This window comes from Sceloporus undulatus, chromosome 7 (assembly GCF_019175285.1).
Source record: "Sceloporus undulatus isolate JIND9_A2432 ecotype Alabama chromosome 7, SceUnd_v1.1, whole genome shotgun sequence".
NCBI classification, from domain to species: domain Eukaryota; kingdom Metazoa; phylum Chordata; class Lepidosauria; order Squamata; family Phrynosomatidae; genus Sceloporus; species Sceloporus undulatus.
In genome coordinates, this window is record NC_056528.1 from 50974412 (window position 1) to 50998554 (window position 24143).

The following is a 24143-nucleotide window of genomic DNA, read 5'->3' on the forward strand; positions in this document are numbered from 1 at the left end:
ATGGTGGCTGAAATCCTGAAAGTAAAGAGATGCCCACCAATGCTTCTTTGTGACCACTTTAATTGCAGGTTTTGTGCGACGTCATGTGAAACTGTGATGCATAATTACGCAGTTTTTCCGGGAAGTTCATGGGATAAAGTCCCGATCGCCTTCGTGTGATAAACTCCTTGCACCAGGAAATAAAGCCCAGAGTTGCACAATTTCTTTAATCGGACCGACCAAAATGGCACACAAGTCTGTCATCCTTGGACTTCTCCAGAACTAACTGATTCCTAACAAAAGATACAGAAATAGGGGATGGAAGGAAGGCAGAGGACCAGAATAACCTCTTATTAAAACTGTGGCCTTTTGCCCCTTAATTTTGGTGCCTCTAAGCCTGAAGCTGAGTTTGCAGACCTCGAAATCTTGCATACTTCTTCTGTGGCCCTTGGCATAGTGTTTATAAACTCACTCTCCAACTGTTTAAGTTCCTTCCCTTCTCATGGACCAGCACACATTTCTCTCCCTTTTTGCCTCTCCAAAAGTGTTAACTTGGGTATTTTGTGTGGAGAGTTATTGCATATACTCATCTATAAGTCCAGACATTTTAGTCCAAAAATTGACCCCCCCAAAAAACCTAGGTTGACTTATCCATGCGTCAAAGTGGGGGGTAAAGTGGGTTCTCAACACCTGCCAGAAATTTGGGGGCAAATCTGGCCTCCTGTTGCTGACTAGTTAATGGCTTTGAAGGCAGAAATCAGAAAATTGTGAGGGTGAGACCTTTCCACAGAAGGCATGGAGGCCCTTTGCAAAGTGGCCACGCGTTTTAGTGAGTCCCCCTCCTCCAAATCTGCCCCGAATCCCACCTGACTGGGACTTTCAGACCAGGCTTGTTTTCTGGGGTTCCTCTGCCATCACTGCACATGAGTCTTGGTTTGGTTTGGTTTTTACTGCAGCACATGAGTTTGGAAGCGCCTTCCCTTGCGGCATCTTCATTCCCCGGACAGGAAGGAGGGTCCCGATGGCGTGGGAAAGTGGCAATTCATTAGGATATATGGCATTCCTCAACTTCTCCAAGGCCTCCAGAGACCCTGAGCGTGGAAAGGAGGAGTGCTAGAGGTCTTCGGAAGGATCCCACGCAAGGCCTCTGCAAGGCTTATTCCCAGTGCGCCCAGGGGTGCATTTCTCTCTCCGTCGCATGGGAGAAATAGTCTACAGGGCAACCTTTGTCCTTCTGGACATCTTGAGTAATATGCTATGCAGCATCTCCCAATGGTCCCAATTTGTAGAGACAGTCACAGTCAATGCTTTGCCATCCCACTTTTTCAGGCAAGTTTAAAATGTCCCGGTTTCTCTCCCTTCCTCCCACTTTCCCCCTTTTGTCCTCAGCTTATGTCTGTTGCTGCAAACTGAGCTGGGAGTGCAGAAGTAGTTTGCACTGAGCTTATCATGGAAAGGATCAGACCTTGCCCTTCCCAGTTGGCTCTGGCAAAAACAAACTGCTGCTTCGTCTTCTTGTCTATTCTTCCCCATTAATATTGCCCCCCGACCATTCAGTGCGCCCCAGTTTCCATCTGTGGCATAGAGCCACTCTCATCTGGTGCCCAAATGCCGCTGCATCCTGGCAAATGCTTTTCCTCCTCTCCGGCCCCTTTGTGCCAGGACTGGAGAGGCCTCTGTTTTGGCTCTGAGCCTGGCATTTAAAAAGGTTTCCCTGCGCAAACCCTGCCTCCTGCTGTGGCAGCTTTTGAGATCTGGAAGCGGCAGCCGGACAAATGGCACCCTCCCTTCCCTCCCTTCCTGCCCTGGGACACAAAATGACCTTTTGCATGGACTACGGCCACCAACTGGCCGGACGCCTTGACCCTCAAAGGGACCCCTGTGTTACTTCAATGAAGAAGGCGGCTTGGAAAGCAGGGAGGGAAGACGTTCACGGAGAGGAGGAGGAAAGGACTTTCTCCTTGAATTTGGGAGGGCCTTCTCTAGTGAAAATCTTGGCTCAGCTGCAGGACACTTTGCCTGATCTGCTTATCTTTTTGTATAATGGAGACAGTGGTTATGGGGCTTTTTCAATTAGCAAGGCTTCAACTGCCCCTTCCCTTTTGTCTGAAACCAGGCATGGAACAGAACTGCCTTATATTGATATACTATGGTGACTGCCTTCGTTCATAGCGCAAAGTGCTTTGCTTTTGTGCAGGCCATTAAGAACCATCCACTTTACAAAAGGCCTGCTTCTGGTTAAGACAGAAAACTGTCGGAAGGGATGCATTGATAGGGATCATCCTGCATTTTTGAACTTTCCTTGGAGGTTCAGTTATGGAGACCCTCACGGCCTCAGTGCCGCCAGCCATCAGAATAGAATACATGGGATGGTCAGTCCGTTTGAGCCAACCTCCACCTGCGCCTTGGAATCTCGTCCTTTGGAGGTTTTTAAGCAGAGGCTGGATGGCCATTTGTCACAGGGGTGGCTTTGATTGAGAGTTCCTGCATGGCAGAAAGGGGTTGGGTTGGAGGGCCTTTGGGGGTCCCTTCCAAATCTATGATTTCTGGGTGTCTGTGCTCTGGGTGCAAACAACCTCACAGCTATTGATATTGGCAGCGCACTGGCCACTTTCCACACTTAAAAGAAGCACATCACAGACAGCTGATTTCTTCCAAATTTTATCCTCAATTATAATATATAATATAATAAAGCATGCATGTGCGCGCACACACACACACACACACACACACATATATATATATGTACATTCCTCTCTGTCTTCTAATCAACGTTTAAAGTCTGCTTCACTTTAAAGACACACGGCTGACGGACATTCCAACTGCCAACCGTCAACTGTCAACTGTCAATCAAAATATGTTTTTCTCTTGTTTAAAGATATATTAAACCAACAATCCCCTTCAAAATACCTAAACGGAATAGTATTTTAGCTGTAAAATAGAGAAGCAAAAATACTCTTAATGTTAACCTGAAATATTAAACCTCACCATCCCTAAAAGCACTTTTTAGAGTCCTGATTTCTAAAGCCTGGTTCGCATAATTTTCACAAACGAAGATATGATCAGTTGTGAAATCCTATCTGGCCAGGTCTGGCGAATTTGAACGTATTAAGCAGCTCAGACGTCAGTTGAAAAAGCATCTTAATCTGAAGACGTTTGGTCCGGAGTGTGTTTAGATTTAGAAATATCTCTGAATTTTGTTTTTAAGGCCATCATTTCCTTTTCTAGCTTCCAGCCTTTGTCCATCATCACTTCACTAAATGCATGGAAAACTTGCATTGTCTAACTTGTGTTTTGTGGCATCCTGTTTGCATTTTCTCTAAGCCGACGGTAGAAGATGGGTCATTTATACAGTTCAGGGCCGAATTCCTTCGGTTTACTAGCACTTTCTTTGGTGGCCTTTGCAAGAACCAAACGCGATGCAGTGTCCATCCATGTATATATAACAATGTCAGCATGTTGATAGCATGGATATCCCTAGTAGCTTAAATTACTCAGTGGGATAAACTGTACTTTAAGAAAACTGTTATCTCGGGCAACCAGAACTAGGAAAAGTTACTTTTGGGGTTTTGTTTTTGAGTACAGACCCCAAAACTGCCTATCCAGCATGAATGAGATATTGGGAACTTCAAAACCAGTAACTGCTCTGAGCTTTAGTTTCAAGTATATAGCTCCACATTCTTTAGGATGGCTATATATGCTAAAAGAGAAGATCAGATGGTTCCCCATATAAGACTTGGTTTGCAAATGATAAGAAACAATTCTGCATTCATTCCCTGCAGTTGTTCCACCAAAATGGATGAGAGATGGATGAACGCAAATGCCTCTTTGCTCAAGTTTCGTCTTGTGTGGGACTTGGATGGGAAATACATGATTTAGGTGCCCAGGATGGGTTAGTTTGGTGAAAGCTTCAGGCCGGGAGTCCTTAGTCCTGTATCCGACTTCTCTATTCCTTAGGGCAGAATGGATATCTTGGAGCGGGTTATATATGTGGAAAAGGATCCCTATCTTATTATAGAGAGATTAAAGGTATTTTATTTTATCTCAGGGCATGGATAGCATTTGCCAGGAGCAAATTATTATTATGCCTGTGTTTTCATGTGCAGATGTCAAAAAATAAATGACATTTGAAAAGAAAAGAAACGCAGCAGCAAAACAAAAGCCAAAGCTGCCTCCAATGGTCAACTGCCAACGGTCAACTGCACTGTCCATCCAAATATTTCTTCTGTTGTTTAAAGATAAAGTACACCAATATTATGCTACACACACACACACACAAATATACTATTCTGCCTTGTAGACCATAGTGAGCTAAATAACTTAATGGTTGTTGTTGTTTCTGTTTTTCAGTGCTTGACGTTGCTGGAAGGCAAAGGCGATGTGGGTAAGTCTCCTCTTACCTTTTCTTCCTCCATCCTTTGGGTGCTTAAGGCAAAATAAACACCAGACGACATGAGACCAAGGACTCAGAGAAGCCTGGATTTTGCAGAAGTGACATGCTTGAAATCCATTTGGCCATTTGTTTTCTACAATTTGCTGAGCAAATCTGTGCATGACTACTCAGAGGCAACTCCTACTGAGTTACACGGGGGATTTACTCCCAGGTCAGTGTGTGTAGGGCTCCGATAGTTGGCCTTCGGTAGCCCTGGAGAAGGAGTCTGGAGCCAAATGAAACGCTGACTCTCCACATTGGCTACTTAAAGTCCCTCTGGCTTATGAGACCTGCTTTTACGGAGTTTGGCTTTTTTGCAATGGCATAAGATCGTATACATATCTGATTTCCCAAAGTGGAATATTTGTCACGCTGGGTTCTGCGTTGCAACAACAATTTCCTTTTGGTTTGGAAAGAAAGTATGAAATGATCAGATTCATTCGCTGTCGCTTTTCTGTTGTATGGAAAGTGGGGCTTGCAATGGTCGCATGCGTATGTTTGGGAAAATGCTGCCGCTTTGGGATCAAGAGAGGAGACAAAGAGGTTTTAAAAGGGCGCTCGTAAATGACATCTTAGCTGAGGAATGCTTTATTCCGAAAGGGATATTCCAAAATATCAACCGATACGAAACCGATCGTCTGCGTCTGCAGAGGACCATAATCTGCCCTGCATTCCTTTGCAAAGAAATGGACGCTAAGTTCTCTTCTGGCTCCTCTTTCAGAGGCAGCTGGCTGGTTCTTTCCATAGGAAGACCTTGGCATTATCATTGCTGGCTGTTATTGCTATGTGTTGCTTCTTTCTTGGAGTATAAAGTTGGAAGATACCCCAAGGATCATCTATTGACCAGAGCTTTCTACCAATGAGCGTTTGGGTTCATCCAGTCCAGGGCTGTTGACTCAGTGGCTCTCCATCATGGTTTCAGGCAGCCTTCTTTGCAAGGCATCCCTGGTGATCCTCTCCAAGTATTAACCCTGCTTGGCTTCTGAAAACTGATGAAATTTGGTGCATTCAAAGTGGCGCGGGGGTCGCGGGGTATAGCTTTAGGGGAAGCCCAAAATAAGGGCACTACAATAACTTAAATGTTGCGCTGAAATGCAGTTTTGGCATCCATAGCAAAGAGGCAGGCAAAGTTCCCCAGGGAATGCAAACACCGCAAACAGAAGAGTTCGGGGTGTGAATGATTTTCAACATCTCACTCCTTGCAATGCTAGAAATTGGGGGACTGGAGGAAAATTCCTGGGGAGGGCAGAATTCTTATTTGGGAAGTCAGACCCTTCATTTTGGGCCCCTGCCCCCCTCCTCCCCATAGTTACTCAGCAGTGGCCCTACAGCGGCTGCTACTCAGCATAGCGTCCAAACTGTGAGGAACCTTGGAGTGGTGTGCAATGGCAACATGCAAAGTTCAGGGACATTTACACATGCCATTATTTGCAGACTTGTCCCCATTTGGAGAATTGCCGTGAAGCTGGGAAACGTTATTGAGAGAGGTGTCCTATGAGGTGCCCATCTCCCGGCTTGCAAGGAAATCACAAAGCTGGTCTTCTTTCCCCAGAAGAGGGCATGGTTTCTCCACTTTCCATTTGTCTAGTCTCCGCTTTCTGTCCCCTGGTTTGCCTTTCTTCCTTCCTTCTGCCATTTCCAGAGAAGTCCCATCCAAGACCAAGGGTTGCATGTTATCCAATCCCACCCGAAGCCTCCATCCCTTCGCTTCCTTTTCCTCCATGATACTAACCAAACTTCCAGTCTATTGTTTGGGAAGTAAACAAGGGTTTTTAAACCTTGGGAGGACCAAGTGGCTACTTTGAAGGGCTAGGCTTTGGAACAAGGCCTTTTCTTCCTTGCCAGAGGAGGTTTATGCCTGGATTATCATTCCTCCCATTGACCTGCCTTTCTACCCTCCCAGCAAAGATAAATATGGACCTTTTCGTCATCACAAATGTCTGGCTTGTAGGCAGCCCACTTTGTAATACGAGGTCCGCTTGGCCCCCGGTTCCTCTCTCTGGCCTTATTCCACCAAAGCCCTGATTTCAGATCCATCCAAAATTACATGGCAATATAGAGTTGGGGCGGAATGCATTTTAAGAGCAGTTGTTGTGGCTCCTTTCCTCACTGGCTCACGGCCAAAATCCACACAACGGCAATACCTTCCATGGACCAAGGCAAATGCACAAAACGCCTGATGCATGCTTTCGAAGCGCCACTGGTTCTCCATCATGGAAAGGTGTTAAAGACCATACAGGAGAAATATATGACGATCCTATTAGTCATAGGCCTTCTGTTTGGTCAAGAGTGGCCTCTGCCTGCATGGATATCCTTCCATGCCATCTTAAGTGAGAACCGCAAATGGAGGCTTGTGACTCCAATGTTGTCATGAGACGGTGCTATTTTGGTTTGGGGGGATTTTCAGAAGGGACATGAGGGGTGTTTCTTGCTACATTGGCCTGGGTTGGGAAAGGGAAGAAAGCTGGAGAAATGGGTTTTGGTTTCTGAGAATCAAGGGCCTGGGAAGCACTGCCATGTTACCCTCCCTTTGGCCAGAGGAAATCTCCCGCCTTGGTTCCTCTCTGTGGTCAGCCATGTGCTCCCGCGGCCTCTCTCCGGCCGTGAGTCACCCAGCGGCTGACTTTCTCCTTGTTAAAAATAAACCTGCTGAGTCTCCATGTGCCTCGAGAAAACCCCCCAAAATCACCCACCAAGGAGCATTGAAAGACATAGCCGTGTTAGTCTGCAGAATCAGTATCTGGAGAGATCTCCTAGCACCTTTGAGACTCACTGAACAAAGGAGTTGGCAACATGAGCTTTGGTAGACTTGAGCCTCCTTCCTCAGAAGCATTTGGTGGAGGGGAAAACCCAGGGACAGACCTATATATATATATTTATATATATGCCATTAGTGTGCGAGAACATCAATTCGAATTCAGAATCCTTTGTGCATGGAAATGAAGGGGCAAGTCCAGTTTTAAGGATGGTCCTTGGTGGACAAAAATAGTGGACGCTATGGCCTGAAGGAGAAGAGAATGGAGGAGCGCCGGAAAGAGAGAGGGATGGGACTGTCGGCCAGTATATAATACAATATATAATGTAATATATAATATTTGAGCAAGGCCAATGTAAAAACCACCCGGCTGCAGCAGCAGAGCATAAAAGCAAAAAAGCCCCATGTCTTGGCATTGGCGGCGCATGGCCACTTTTCAGACTTAAGAGAGATAAATCATAGGCAGTTGATTTCATCCAAAGTTCCTGGAGGCTTTTATCTTCAGTTATAAAATGTATACAGTATAATATAAATATAAAGCATTCACACAAACACACATATTATATATACACCTCTCTGACTTTTAATCGACTTTAAAGTCTACTTTGCAGCCACAAAGAGCCAACTGAAAATTCCAGCGGTCAACTGCCAATGGTCAACGGTCAACTCTGTCAATCAAAATATTTTTTTCATGTTGTGTGTTTATTTATCCTTAAACTTTATTATAGGAATATTTTTTTAAAAAACATATGTATCAAAGAAGACAAAAATTAATAGCTACAAACATTGTTAAGTCTCTATTAAACCCCCACAAATTCAAATTGTTCCATAAGTGTCCAGAAATCAATGTCATGCGCATACGTAATTTTTATAAGATACAAGAAAAGGATGGACCTTAGTTAAAAGAGGCTGAACTCTTGTACTACAAAACCCTTAAAGAAAATGCTATGACCATCGGCAGCAATAGGAAAGAATGTCAGAATTACCAATTGCAATTACCAACGTTGCAAAAATCTCCAGCCCATGGGTCACTTTTAGCCTCCGGCCGCCCTTGTTCCCTGTGTCCTTGCCAAATGTAGACCCCTTTTCCTATGTGAAACCCTTCTTTGGGAGACAGTGCCCTGGCAATGTGTTATGAACTATGAATACTATTTATTAATACTAGTACAATAAAGAGCCAGCTGCCATTCAGAAGATTTGGAGAAACACTTTATTTATTTATTTTATTGTTTTTTAATCAGGATAATACAGATTCCCATCACAATTAACAATTATGCAGTTATACATTCTTAATCCTGAATACTTTGAACCCCCCCCTTCTCTGCCCTATATTGCATTACATCCGTCAATGAGTTACAATCAAGCTTCATTTTAACATATTCCCAAAAGAGCATCGCATGACGTTTTGTTTTTCACATCATCATATATTTTTTTCCCATTTTCTTCCCAGTCATCAGACCATTTGTCTTTTCTTAATAGAGTTAGTTTGTCCAGTTGTACCATACTCAACCATTTCTCTGACCAATCTTGAGTTGTTGGGGCATTTCTATCTTTCCATCTTTTAGCATAACATAACCTTGCCGCCGTAAAAGCATACAACAAAAACTTCAAATTAATACCTTCACCTTTATCTTCTCGTATATTTAACAGGAAAGCCTCCGGCTTAAAATTAATTTTAATTCGTACATGAATTATTTTCCCATATTTATTTGCCACTGGGCAAGTCCACACCATAAACATGATCATATGTTGCCGGCGTTGTGCTGGGACATTTCCCCCTTGCCTTTTAGCTATTTTACTGGGAGAGTCGTGCCAGCAGTATAACATTTTACAAAAGTTTTCCTTTACATCCAAACTACAAGTAAATCTCAAGTCTTTTCCCCATGTCCTTTGCCAGATGCCCAAAGGAATGCTATGTCCTATGTTTTGCCACCATTTAACACATGTTTCTTTAATAACTACTTCTCCTTCTGTTTCTCTTTTCAAAAGTACTTTATACAGTTTAGATATAATAGCCTTTTTTGAATGTATAATAAGCACTTTATCCAGCTCTGTTTCAGTTTCGTTTATTCCATTTTGCTCCCTATCCCATTTAAATCTTTCTTTTAATTGGTAGTATGTAAACCAATCGATCTTAATTCCTTTTTCTTCTAGTTCTAATATAGATAACACTTTTGGGGTGCCATTTGTCCAGTCAAGTAACTCCTTGTCACTAATGATCTTTTGTGTTCCCCCAATTCTCAGCCCCAGTTTGGCAGTTTGTTATAGGATGTCTTTTTTGTTCTCTCCCAAATGGCCTTCTGATGACATGATCCCCAACTTCTTTACTTTTCAATTTCTTTTTGTATCCTAAGTAATTATGCCACCCACAACTCATATTGAAGCCTTCTAATGTTAATAAATCGTCGTTATCCAGTCTAGCGCACAGGCATCATGGTATAATTTTAAATCAGGTACCCCAAAACCCCCATTTTCTTTTAAATCTTTCATAACAATTCTTTTTATTCCATATAAACCCGAATAATTCTTTTTCCCACAAAATAAAAGTTTTTTCATTTTTTACTATAGGCAAATTCTGGGGGGAAACCATGAATTTAGGGAAGCTATTCATTTTGATTGTGGCTATCTTTCCCATGAATGATAAATTCAGTTTAGAATATCTTTCTAATTCTTTTTGGATTTCTTTCCACAAAATAATATAATTATTTTCATACAGTTCTGAGTTTTTATTAGTCAGTGTTATTCCCAAATATCTGAGCCCCGTTTTCAGGAGAAGCAACAACTTTTCTTCTTCCCTGAAGTTAATCGTCAAAGTCTGAGTTTTCTCTTTATTTATCTTAAGTCCAGAAAACGTACCAAATTCTTTAATTAAGAATTAAGAATATGGTTGGTGTTTTCCAAAGGGTCTTCTATGATCATCTGCGTATGCTAAGATCTTACTTTTTGGATTTATTGTTTGAGTTTTGTTTGGTATTTTCTCCTCTGAGCTGATTTAACCAAATTTCTAGGGTTAATATAAATCTCAATGGGGACAGAGAGGGCATCCTTGTCTCGTTCCTCGCTCAATATTACAAATATTTGTTTTTTCCATATTTACAAGAATCTGTGCGGTTTGTTTGTTATATATCAAATCTATCCATTTACCAAATTTGTCACCCATCTGGGTCGACTTTATTACCATTTTCATAAATTTCCAACACTTTAGTTGCACAACTTCTTGGGCACATTTGCAGAAATTCCAGCCCAGGGTCCACTTCTTGCCTCCGCCGGGCCTTGTTCCCCCTGTCCTTGCCGAATTCAATCCCTGCTTTCTTCCTTCTCCTGTGTGACCAGGTCCTTCTCCCTTTTGCAGCCATCTGGGTGCCAGTGCCATCCATCCATCCAAAGCAGAGCCCTCCATGCCCTGGCAACCTGTTTTGCGCCATCGATGCCGCCCTCAGCCTGGGCTTCCTCAATGCCCCCCATTCATCCATCGCTTTGGCCCAGGGAAGGGGTCACTTTGTGGCACGCCTGCTATTTTCCTTCTTGCCAGCCGCTTGCGTGGCCCAAAGACGTGTCTCCTCTGGCGTCAACAGAAGGGCCTGTGTTTCGCCCCCATCTTTGCCGCTTTGGGGCCTCTTTCAGTTTGGTGCCTGGAAAGTATTTCCTGCCCCTGGAGTCCGCCTTTTCCAGATGAGGAAAGGAGAGGGAAAGCCTTATGGAGGAGGAGGATTTCAAGGAGGAGGACAGATATTGGACTTTTTTCCCCCTTGGAAAGGAAGCAAAGTGGTCTGCTCTTTATTTTTGGGGGGGGTTATGTGTGTGAAGCCTCAAGGGAACACTGACTTGGCATCTCACTGTCCTTCTTCCTCTCCAGCAAAAGGTATTCAGAAACTATAGAATATAACTAAGAAACTTTTGACCATTGCAAAAGGGAGGTTTTACAGAGATGGTGTTGGATGGTCTTGGATGGATGGGTAACCATCGTTTCTTGGTTTCAGGGGCTAAACCTGGGAATAATGGGGGAGAGGGAGGGTGTCTTTCCTGCTTGGCGGCTGCTTTCCATTTGGCAGGTGGCTAAACACAGCTGCAGAGAGGCCCCTGAGGATGAAAGCCTCCTTGGGGTGTGCTTGTGTGGGTGGGTGTTTGTGTGTGTTTGTGTGTCAGGAAGCCTGGGAGAGAGCCACACATGAAGGAGGAGCCCGGTCTGGCTTCCCTGGACAAGATGACTCCTCTGCCTTGGAATTCATGCTTCACGGTTGGGATTCATCGCAGGGTGGGCAACGCAAAGGGGTGCCCTGGGCTTTCCAGCGCTGAAGCGAACAGTGTTCAGTTTGGAATTGGACAGATCCTCATGAGAGAGATATGGCATTGCATTTAAACATAAGGGATTTAATCTGTAGTGGATGGCTCTGCTAACATAGCCTCCAATGGTCCAGGTTAACCCTCTGCTGTCCCACTTTCTCAGCTGCTATTACAATGTCCCTGGCCTGTTACCGACTGCCAAAATAAAGCTGCTTGGGGTCTCTTTGGAGGTAAGCTGTTTAAATGATGCCTGCATCCTAAGAATCCGGAAGCTGCACCAAAGCTGCACTCCAGTGCTTAGGAATGGAGCATGGCTTTGGCGCAACCTCCAGACTCTTAGGACCCATGCATCATTTAAATAACATACCTCCAAAGAGACCCAAAGCAGCTTTATTTTGGCAGTCTGTAACAGGCCCCTGTTTCTCTCTCCTTCTCCCACTTTCCCCCTTTGTCCTTGCCTTCTTCTAAGAGAGGCTGAGAGAATGCAATGCCCAAGGACAATCCATGGGTTTTCATGGCCAAGTGGGGATTTGAACCCTGGTCTCCTGGAAGAGTCTTAGTCCAGCACTAAAACCACTGCACCAAACTGTCTCCTCAGAGGATTTGTCCATCGCGGGTTAGCTTTGGCTATTCTCTGAGGCTGAGAAAATGTGGCCTTCCCAAGGGTCACCCCATGGGTTTTCATGGCCGTGTGGGGCTTTGACCCCTGGTCTCCCAGAAGGCTCTTAGTCCAGCGCTGGAGCCACATCAGAAGGTTTGTGCATTGCAGGTGTGCAGTGGCCATCTTCTGATGGCGAGAGCCTTTCCCAAGAGGGGGGTCTCCATGGCTGAAGCCTGCTAGCCCAGCACTCAGTCCATTGCAAGATTTGTTCAGGGTGGGTTTGCCATGGCTGTCCTCTGAAGCCGATGAACCCTGGCCCCTGGAGTGCTGCAATGCTAGCCCAGTACTCAGTCCATTGCATCGGTCCCTCCTGTGCTCTTTGCAAAAGCCGGTGCTTTAATGCACTGCATTCTTAAGCAGAAGTGTGCCAAGAGCAGTTGCATGATGCACGGCCGAGAGAGCCAGGAGGCGGAGAGAGCGCACAGCTGCTGGGAAGTGGTTTTTCCCCTTGAAGTGGCCCAGCATTGGCTGCAAGGAGCAAGAGGAGGAGGAAGAGGAGGAGGAGGAGGAGGAGGCCACCCTCCCAGGATCCCAGTGTGGCCACCTGTGACTTCCCCTGACAACGGCCGAGGAGAAGGAGCCACTGCTGCTCCCTCCACAGCTGGCAAGGAACCATCCCTTGGGTGCCCATGGCTTTGCCCTCCTGCAAAAGAGAAGAAGGGAAGTTTGCAGGCTGCTCCCAACCCGGCCATGCTTTCTCCTCTTAGCCCCGGCACACTTTCCTCATGAGCTTCAAGGTAAACGCATGGCAGATCTCTCTCTCTGGAAACTGCACTTTGCTCTTGCTTTGCCTTTCGCCCTTCTTCGCATTCTTTGCTCTGACTTTGCACAAGAGAGGCATGACTTCGAAGAAGGCAAAGGAGCGCATGACCCTCACATGATGATCATGGTCTGACAGCCCTGTTTTCCTTCCCTGGATGCCTGTATTGGTCTCCAAATATGAGGGAAAGGTGGTGTTTGGGTCAGATTAGATGCTTTCATTTCTATTTCCTTCTGAAAGGATATTACCTGCATTATTCTTCTTCATATCTCTGGGTGCATTGGAAGGGAGAAGGGCTTCTCCGCTGGGGCAGATGTTCTGCAACCTTCATAAACCTTCCAAGAAAATGCATTTCATGGTTGTAACTCTTGGGTGGTGTGTCTGTGTGTCCTTTCCCCACATTTTGTTGGCTCTGGTGTCATTATAAAGGCTGAGGGATTTGTCTGAGATGGGGAAGAGAGAGCAATGGGAGGAACCTCCTTCAGGTTGCTTCCAGATGGAGAAAATAGTCCAGATAGAATCTGGGTCGAACCTTGGTTCTTCAGACGCATTTTGCTGCAAGATGTAGGATGTTTGAGGAAAAGGTAGGGCATTACGAAATAAGAGCTGGAAGCACTTATACAAATATAAATCCATGCTTCTTGGTCCTGCTTGAAATGGAGGGCATTTTGGAATTCATTGGCAGAAATGTAAGGCATGTCCTGGAAAAGGAGGATCTCTGATCTCTTTGCCTTTTATCCCACGTTCACACATTTGTGCATGGCTGCATTTTAATGCTGTTGCATAGGATAATGGAATCCTAGAACTGGAAGGGTCTCCCAAAGGGCATCAATGCCAACCCCTTGCATGTGCAAGATCTCCAGCTGGAACATCCCCAGAAACAGGGAGCAGTCCAGCCTCTTTCTAAAGATGTCCAGAGAAGAAGACCCCAAGACTTCTCTGGGTCATTGGCGCCAATGCTGAACTACTCTTACCCTCAAATGTTCAATTGCAATCTCCCCTCCTATAACTATAAGTAAGACCTGGTCTTACTTTCTGCTCCCTCTTCTCTGTGATATAGATATTTATTAGGGTCACAGACCACCATAAGGACAACCGAAAGCAGCATATAAATGCAATATACAATTTAAAAACCCATACAAGAAGTTTTAAAATGCTTCTAAATGTTCCTTTAAAACCCACAGGTAGAGACATGCATCCTCTCTGGAGGTATTTGAAGCCTTGGGAGCTCCGTCTCCTTTCGGCCAAGCTGACCATGCCCAGCTCTTTCCAGCGCTTTCCATCCCTTGGCTATTAATCATTGATTGTTCTGCAAGTCTTGTGATACGTATTAGTGGCAAGGAGAGAACACAACGCCAATGACAACGGTGTAAATACTAGGAGTTTGGCTGTTGGTTTTTGGTTTTGCAAATCTTCCATGTTTCCATTTGGCTTCCTGGGGGGTCGGAGTAAAGCCCCCGCAAAGCCCTTTCCACCGACTGGGTGGTCCGCAAGGGCAGCCTGGGGTCTTGCAACCCAGGCCAGCTGGAACAGCAAAAATGGAGGACCCTCCTTTTTCAAATGCACTTATTACTCCATCGTTTATTAAGGCGTTTCTCAATGGCACACCAGCCTTGTGCGTTTTAACAATAGCTTTTGGGCGCGTTTTAAAACTCGTATCCCTCTTAAGTCTATTTAACTATACTAGTTTCAGTTTTACTAAGCCTGCCTGAGCCCCAGTTTTGGTGAAAAGGCAAGGTATAAGTCAATAAAATAATGGTTGGGATGATGATATTCGTTCATTCATTCATTCATTCATCCTTTCATACACTCATCCATTTGATATCCCATCTTTCTGTCAGTGTGGGCAAGGCAAAAACAAGACACAAATCTGGTGATTTAAAACTGTGGAGACACAACCAAAGAAGCTGATCTATCCAATGGCCATTCATTTCGTAAAGTATGAAATTAATTACTAATGAAGAGGAGGACGAGAATAATAGTGGCAGCCAATAAGTAACTATAAGAAGGAGGAGAAGGCAACCTACAGTAATAATAATAATAATAATAATAATAATAAAGCAACCTACTATGAAGATGATGACGACGATGACGACGACGACGACGACGACGATGATGATAGGGCAACCAACAATAACAACAACAATGATAATAATAGTGAAATTCTACAATACTAATAAGGCAACCTACCATGATGATTGTGACGGTGATAATAATAATAGGGTAACCTACAATGATAGTGATGATGATGCAACCTGCCATAATAATAATAATAGGGCAACCTACCATGATGATGATGATGATAAGGATAATAGGGCATCCTACAATCATCATCATCATCATCATCAGTCTAGCTGGAAGTGATTTCTTTAACAGCATTGGCGTTGGGAGGATGGTGAAGGATGGCTTGAGAGACACAAATGCTTGTCACTGGGTTGCAGCAATGTCCTAATCTGAGGCTTAAACCACTACATCCCACTGGCTCTAGTCTTTAGCTTTCTTATGTAAGGCTTAACTAGGGTTGTTTCATTCCACATGTTTATACTGTCAGTTTTTAGAAAGACGTTTGCTGAAACGTCTTACTTTGGTGGCATTGCAAAGCAGGGATGGGCAAACTCAGTTCCACCTCAGGGCCAAAGACCATTTTGCAGTCTGTACTTTATCAGAGACCAAAAGGCTCTGGAGGCCCAAGTCTAGCGCTGGGCCTGCCTCCATTAACCTTTGCGCGCAGACAGCCCTGGGACGTTTTCTGGCAACCGAGAGGCTGCCTTTGAGCGAAGGCGCATTCCGATCAAGCCAGGGGTCCCTCTCTTCCGCTGGCCCCTCCATGCCTTGTTAATCATTGAGCCACAATGACCGCTTTGTGCTGCGTCTCCCTCAAAGTCACCTCCGATCATTATATTAATGTCTGCCAGCCCTTGGGACTCCCAGGTTTAAAGACAGCCGCCTTCTGTTTTGGATCTTGGATTTCCCTGCATTGCATTCAGGCTGGACACTCATTTTGTTCGGGAGAAAGACTCGGTTGAAGCACTGCAGATTTTGCGCCACTCCAGAACGTGGCTCCAGGTCACACAATGGTGCACCTAGAACCAGCTGTAAGAGCAAAAGTTGGAAGATATGGGAATCAGGGAATCCTAGAGACCCCAAAGGCCATCCGTGCCAGCCCCATTTTGCTCTGCAGGAAGGCACTGTCCAAGCATCCCCTGTGACACATGGCCATCCTTGTGGGTGAAAAGCACATGGAAAGTGAATCTAGGGAGCTTAGGGGATTCCCTTCTCTGCATCCTTTCGGGGAAAGGATAGGACCTTTCTAGACGGCATCAAACGTTTCTGCATTTTCAGTCCCAGGAAAAAGTGAAACTGAGAGTCATGGGATGAGAATTAATGCACCGTGGAAAGAAACGCATTCCGTCCTCTGCAGAGTTCTTCCTCTTTAAAGAAATGTTCTGTGTAGCCCCCAAGTTTGCGCTCCACTTGCAATGGCAGAGATACGAAACTATTCCAGATGCAATGGCAGATATATTCAGGGGCGGCCCTAGGACTGTGAGCGTCCCCAAAGGGCAGCCATACTCCTTTTCCTCCTCTTCTTGCCTCTTAACCCCAGGCCCAAATCCTAGAGGCCTAAATACTTGGAAGCTAAGTGGGTTAGTCCTAGTTAATACTTGGATGGGAGGCCACCAAGGATTACCAGCTGTTGTAGGCTCTATTTCAGAGGAAGGGACTGGGAAAACCACCTCTGAGGATGCCTTGACTAAGAAAACCCTACAAAATCCATGGGGTCTCCATAAGTCAAGAGGCGGCTTGAAGGCACATATAGAAACACAGAGGATGGTCCTGGACTGGCAGCTTTAGTTGCTGGGGTTGCAAAATCAATGGGAAAATGGCTTTTAAGGGCATGTCATCCCTTTCCCTGCCCTCCAACGGTCCCTTGCTGCCGCTGCCGTGTCAGACACCGGTTGGTTGGCAGAGGGTCAGAAGAGGTCTCCAGATGACAAGCGATTCTGCTTTCCTGCTTATTTTGTGCATCGCAGGAGCTCAGATACGAATCTGGAGCTAATCTCCGGATATGAACGGAGGAACCTTTGAGTTTAGCCTGGAGCAGATCCAGCTTGCAGCCGCCCTCATTGATTCAGCTCCATGCCCCCCAGTTTTGCATTTTTTTTTGGAACAATCCAGGCCTGGTTTATCTTCGCTGCTTCCAGTTAATAAGTGACACATTATCTTTCCAGCGTGCGCTGGAACATTTATGGAGCGCAAGGCAGTGACTCCCTGTTTTAATGGTCGCTTATCAGGACCTGCGGCCTGTCATCTGGTGCCAGGAGCTGTTCTGGAAAAGCAGAAGGGACGTTTCTGAAAAGCGCCTTCTTGAAGCCACAGCTTCAAGGGGTGACCTTTCCTAATCCATCCCTCAAACCTCTGAAGGGCGCTCCAATTTGAAACCCTCCAGCTTTTAGGCTTGGTACCAGTTTGCAGAAGGAGCCCTTTAACCCCAGTGTGCCATTCTGGGTTCAAATGGCCCTGAGTCTCTGATGTCCATCGGTCATCTCCAGGTGGGGGTTAGGGGTGCAAATTCTCCACTTTGGGGTGGCTTATCTCCAGGCAAAAAAGAAAGGGACTGTATGTGAATCTCTAGCTCAGTCAGTAGATTTGCAATTTGCAAGGCTTCATTGGTGTGTTGATGCGACTTGCAAAGACCCTCCAAGGATGGGTGGGTTTCATATACTTCTATTAGCTTCCTCCTTTCCTCCCAGTTGTTGTTGTTGCACCAGGGATCACCCTCCATTCTGCTTTACATCCATGTTCTGGATAGAATCGAGTCATCTATTTTATAAGGTCCTTTTCCTGCCTCCCCAAGTAAGTGAGAGGCAATAATCTTCTCCGCTCGCCTTGATCTGGGACCATCACCTTTAGCTAGGATTTCTGATTTCCAACAGAGAAAGCATATCCTCTGTGTGTCTGAATGGTAAACTATGAGCAACTGTGGTTTGTATTTAATCCATAACCCTTAATGGCATCTTCAGGGGCCATCCTTAGGTTTTGGCCTGAAAAACCCAGGGCCTGAGATAGTCCTGTCCTGAAAACCCTGATGGCCATGGCTAGGTCCCATTGGTAGAGTAAACCCATTGAATCGACACGGTTTCTCTATGTGTGATTCACCGTTTAACAGTTGATGGGTCTGTTCTGCTTGGGATTCCTCAATAGGGTTTGGGTCAACATATATATATATATATATATGTATGTATGTATGTATGTATGTATATATGGTTGCCTATCTACATCAGGAATAACAATTCCGCAAGAACTGGGCTCAAACTCCCATGCTTCTCCTGCCCAGTGTTTCCAATGGCAAGGGATGCTGGGCTTTGCAAGCCATCAGCATATATATATATATATATATGCTCAACTCTTGCAGAATGTGGTACTGAAATTATTCTTGATAATTTTAAGCAAAAGGAACTTTATTAAAAATAATGATATTTGGGAAAAAGAAGCCCCCAAATGTTGATGGGTGAAAAGCACAAAGACCTGCTGCCATGGTTTTGGAGTATTGGGGGATGAATTAGCCCGTTTCTTTGGTCTCAGGCCTAGCAATGGAATCAGGGAAGGCCTCCGTCGTTCACCTTGAGCCTGGTCCTAAGGATGTTTTCTTATTCCCTGCATCTCTCCTGCAAAAGGGGAGATTATAGAGCAAAGCAGGACCTTGTTGGCTGCTCAAAGGTCGATCGGCCATTTTCCAGACGTTGCCAAAGGCCACCTTTGGACGCTCTGGGGACCTCCTCCTCTTTCCATCCCTCCCCGAATTGCTTGCTTCTTTGGATGATGCAGGAATGATCTTTGGTCTCTCTCTGCCGTTCCTCCACAAGCATTCATTCATTCATCCATTCATCCATCCATCCCTCTGTTCCTTTTCTCCTTGCCCTTTCCAAAGGCCAGCAGTTATTATTCCTCTGCGGCTCCAGAGATCTCCTTGGCTTCTGCCGCTTGGGTTGGTTTCCTGACCTTTTGTCCCCGAATCGTGGCGTTTCCTCTGGCTCCTTGGGCCGCCAAAACTTGGGAGTGCGAGATGTGTGCATTTGGATTGGTTTCTGCAGCCAGCCTCCCAACGCTGAACAGAAGCAGTTATTCAGGTTAAACCGAATTAATCCCTTTGTGGGTTTAACTGGAAGCCTCTTGCTTCCTTCTTTGGGTTGGAGGTCCAAGATAACCTTGTCTGTTGGCTTGGCTAATTTGCAGTGCTTTATCTGCTTGGATTTAGCCTTTTGTATTACTTAATCTGCCGCTGTGCCATTGTGGTGCAGGGACAGTTTTTGTGTGTTTTGTTGTCATGATGATGGTGATGGAAGTGATGATGAAGATTCATTTACACCACTGCCTTTCTGACCTTTTGGAAACAGCCTCCCTTGAAGGCCCACTTCTGTGTCAGTTACACCACGAAATGTGAATCTGGGGGGATCAAAATGTCCCCTTGTCCTGGAATACTGCAAATCCCAGCTTGCTTTACCAGGGGCCACATTGGGAAGTGGATGATGGGAGTTTGGTTCTGACGCAAATCTCTTCCTTGATGTAGAAAAAGCAAATAATAAATAAATATTTATGCCAAGTACCCTTTTCTTTTTAAGGACCAGGAGACCTTTGAGCGGAAGGAGGTTGGAAGAAGAAGACTCTGGGCTCCTTTTTTTAGCCTTCTTTTGAGTCTCAAGTCATTCAACTAAAATCAAATCTTGGGTCTGGCCATTGGTCCTGAAGATGCGCTTGAAGAACGCCAAACTCTTAAGTTAAATGAAAGCATAAACTGCCCATTGTGTTGCTGAGGAAAGAAAGGATAGAGAAAGAGAGAAAAGATTAAAATTCCCTGGAAGGAAAAGGCATCTTGGCTGCGGCTGAAAAGGGCAGCTGGCGGATAAGAGAAGCGCAATGTGTTTTCCAAGAAACAGGTGCCCCTTCCAAAAGACCTCTTTCTTTCTTTCTTTCTTTCTTTCTTTCTTTGCAACTGTTTCTGTGAAAGAAAGGAACTTCACGTTAGAATTGCAAACATGTTTTTCCAGCCGTATTCCTTCACTGCTACAGTTATGTGAGTGTATATATATATATATATATATATATATATATATATATATATATATCCATATATCGCTTGCCTAGGGACACCCAATGGATATCCGTGTCTAAACAGGAGTGATTTGAACTGATATCCTTGGATCCATTTACATTGTAGAAATAAGACAGCTTGACACCACTTTAAGTCCTATAGATTCCTGGGATTTCTAGTTTCGTAAGGTCTTGAGTCTTCTCTCCAGAGAGGGCTGGAAATTCTCCAAACCACAAATCCCAGGATGGATGGAGCCTTGACAGTTAAAGCGATGTCAAACTGCATTATTTCTGCAATGCATTTGCATCCCTTGTCCAACCCTGAAACCTCTGCATCACACTTTCTTTCTTTAACTATACTTTTTCTTTTCCTTAATAGTGAAATTGTGACTTGAAAGCTTGGAAGGCAAAAAGCCTGGAGAAACCGATGGCAGAAGAGCACAGTTTTACTATTGTTTCCTAAGCAAAGCCATAAAACATTGCGATTCGTGGAGGTGGAACTTTCTTGCATTGCAACTACTGTACACTGGTGCCTCGGGATACGAAATGATCGGGTTACGAAATTTGCGGGATACGAAAAAGTTGGATTGGCAAAAACTGTTTCGGGTTACGAAATATTTTTCGGGTTACGAAATTCATTTCGGCGCGAAATTCAAATGCTGCAAAGTGCAGCTATAGGCTTTCCAGTGCTAACGGAAAAGTGTTTCGGGTTACGAAATTTTCGGGTTACGAAAGGAATGGCGGAACGAATTAATTTCGTAACCCGAGGCACCACTGTACAAGCTTAAAACTTCCATTCCTTGTTGCTTTTGGCTGCTTTTCTGTTTCTTCTTTGCGACTTTTGTAACTGTCTTTTGAAAGGAGAAATTTGTTTATATATATATATATATATATATATATATATATATCACTGTTAATGTTCTGAATTTTGCATTTTTTTATATATGCAAGAAACAATGAATAGTGATTGTTAAACGTAGTTGTGATACAGTCTGCCTCCATGAACAGCAATGTTAGGGCTTGGTTTAGGAAACATCTTTTGCCTTTGCTGGGATTTGGGTCCAAGGGAGTTAAGGCCGCTTGCATCCCAGCTGGACTTGGAAAAGGTTGCCTTCTTCCTCCAAGTCTGTTTATTCCTGGCATTTTCTTTGGGATTTAGGGAGGCACTGCTTTCCTTGAAGGCATTTCCTGCGGGCAAGTTTATATTTGGCTCCGCGACAGAAGTGGAAGAAGGTTGTCGGGTTAGAAAAGGGGGTTTGGAGCAGAGGAAGCCGCTCTGTGTTGACATCACTGCAAAGTCCCACAAAATAAACCAACCTTAATTCTTTAGCCTGGCAGCTTGTACTTCATGCACAGTATAAAGTGTGTTTGTGTTGTGTGTGTGTGTCTGTGTGTGTGTACCTGTGATCCCAACCCGTACTTTGGGGGCCGCACTTTCATCCCAGAAGATCCCCGACTCTCCATTAGAAGAAGAGAAAATCCAGCTGAACAAAATCAGCCCCAAAATGAGTTGCTAACGATCTCAGGGAACAAGCAGATCCATGTGAGATGTGGAAAGATTGCCTCTCTTGTGTGTGCATTGTGTCTCTCTGTGTGTGTGACTTTATTTGTGACTTTTTAGTACAGGAAGGAGTGAGTTATGGGTCGTGTGCCATCCAGGCCCATCTTGTCTGAAGGCAGTACTGTATTTCATCTCCCAGATGCGGATGGCTCTAAATGGCCTCCATTGTTTCCCTTTCTTGGCTTCCGGCCTGATGCCTTGTAGGACAGGTGAGAGCAGGATCGAAACCCAGGGCTTTGAGGGACATGAGTCCTTTGGAGGTGGGAAACCTTGGCAGTTCGGTCAGGCAAAACGGACAGAGGTGGAATGACTCCAAAATCCCAGTATTTCAGAGGAGAGTAAATTGGACTGCATCTGCAAAGTGGTCTTGGAGCACCTTTGAAACCATGGTCCAAAACCCATTGCAGAAATAATCCAGTTTGAGACCACTTTACCTGCCCTGGGATAATGCTAGGGAATTCTGGGAACTGTAGTTTTGGGTCTGACAGAGAGCTCTGGTGCCACCACAAAACTATGACTTCCAGGATTTCCTAGCATTAAGCCGTCTCAAGATGGATTATTTCTGCAGCGTGTTCCGGACCTAAGCGAACAAAAGAACTTGGTTGCATGAGCTTTCCTAGACCTGAACCTACTTCCATCAGGCGGAGCGGAGGGTCCAGAGACTGAGCGATAGAAGAAGGTTGTGTGTGAGAAGGTCCACAGGAATGCAAAACTTTGCGGGTGTCGAGAAGAAATGACAAGTCCAGTTTCAAGGATGACCATTGGGGGACAAAGGCAGGAGGAAGGACGTTGCCCAGAGCCAAGGAGAGTAGATGACCATAGGAACGAGTATTGGGACGTAGTATGGGAACCAGAGGGGAGATGTGAGGGACTGGTCAAGGGTGTCCTCATGGGGATGAGGGGTTAGATGCTCTTGAAATATGCGCAGTGTGCCAGGAAACCATTGTCTCTATTTGACCCATTGCTGATGGAGTGGAGTCTGTAGATACCTTCCAATTCTGCTATTTCTCTTTCCAGTCTTCCTTTGTGGTTCTTTTGTTCAAAGACCACTGTTTCAAGGGTGGAGGGTTGGGCTAGGACTGCAGGAGACCAGGGCTCAAATCCTCACCCAGCAATGGAAAACCACTGAATGATGTTGGCCACGGCCTCAGAGAGGAAGATCGTGGTGGGAATCCTGAAGAAACGTTTCCAAGAAAACCCTAGGAGATGGTCACCAAAAGTTAGAGTTTGGAATCTATCTGTCAAAGGACCCAGTCTGGTTTTGTGGCTGGACTTGGAGTCTGGAAGAAACCAGGGTTCGAATCCCTGCTCAGACATGGAAATCGACTGGGAGACCTGAGGCGAGTCCCACTCTCTCAGCCTCAGAGGGAGGCAGCTGTCGTCTTTTGGAAAGAAGAGACTGGACAAAAAGAAATCTTCACAGGGAGGTAAACTCGTCTTTTCCGAGGTGCCTGCAAATAATCCCCCTTAATTTGCTTCTTGGAGGCGTATCATTGAAAGCCTGCAAGAATGTGACTCTTCGCCTCTTGAGGTCAAGACATAAGAAGGAGCTCTGCCCCGAAACCTTTGCAGAAAAGGGATTAAGGATTTCCTCCGGAGTCAGATGATCTCCAAGTGATCGTCCGGCGGAGAGGTCAGGTACAACCCTTGGAGCCTACAGAGGAGTAGGATTATTGTTTTAGAAACATCCGCTACTCCAAATGTCAATCCCCATGGGACTTCTTAACCTTTTAGCTGTGCATTTTAATTAATATCCCCATTCTCCTTATGCGACTGGCCTTGCTCCTATGGCTAAGCCCTTCCATTGGAGTCGAGAGTTTGTGCACTTGATAGCGATGGAAATAATGTTCCCCAAATGGCCCAAAAACATGTTTCTTCATTTTCTAAACTCATTTTTTATAGAACGGGTTGCTTCACTTTGAGAAAGGAGACTGCTATTGGCAAGCCTGCCATCCACCATTTTGATACTCGGATTCGTTTCGATGGTATGCATCTTAATATTGAACGTTTTATAGAGGAAAGGAGGCTGCTTGACTGTGTTTCAGCGCAGAGGCAAGCCCAGAACTGGTCAGGAATTTGTGGATGCTAGTAAAATTCCGCTGGCACGACTGTGTTTGCACAACACTGTTTGTGGTATGTTTGGGGTTGTGCAACTCTCTCTTTTGCTGAATGCAGATGGGAAGAAGAGATTTCCCATCGTCTTTGCAGGTGATTTCTGGATTGGAGAGATAAGCTCAGCAGTTGCCCCAGGAAAGCAGTGGGTTTCCATCTCTGTTCTGTTGAGTTCAGAGGAGAAGAAATGGGGGCACAGGGGGGTCCCTTGCACAATTTCCACCTCCTTTGGTGACCTTTCCAGGAATGTGCCATTTTAGAATCCACGGCCAATAGTGGTTTCCTGGATGAGCCCAAGATGTATTAAAGTGTTTTGAGGACTCCATTAATATGTGGATTTAAAAAATTATTTATTGGACATTTTATTAGACATTTTAATACATCCCTTGGAAATACAAGGTGGAGTACGAAGTAAATGAAGTGTAATGTGGATGTCCAGAAGCTTTCTTGCTCTCTGTTACGCGGCCAGTTGCTATCACATCCTTTAGTTTGGTCTGCTCTATATTGTTT

General features: G+C 45.0%; 1 protein-coding gene across 3 annotated transcripts in view; it reads left to right on the forward strand.

Annotated features, from left to right (window-relative positions):
• STARD8 (StAR related lipid transfer domain containing 8) overlaps positions 1-24143 on the forward strand; it is a 50236-nt gene that overhangs the window by 2311 nt on the left and 23782 nt on the right. The window contains exon 2 of one of the 3 annotated variants that reach the window (XM_042480535.1): positions 4330-4363. In XM_042480535.1, coding sequence (XP_042336469.1) covers positions 4330-4363 — 34 coding nt within the window. Of the gene's footprint in view, positions 1-4329; positions 4364-12671; positions 12849-19762; positions 19807-24143 lie in introns of those variants that run through there. The other 2 variants (XM_042480538.1, XM_042480539.1) reach the window with 2 other exon arrangements.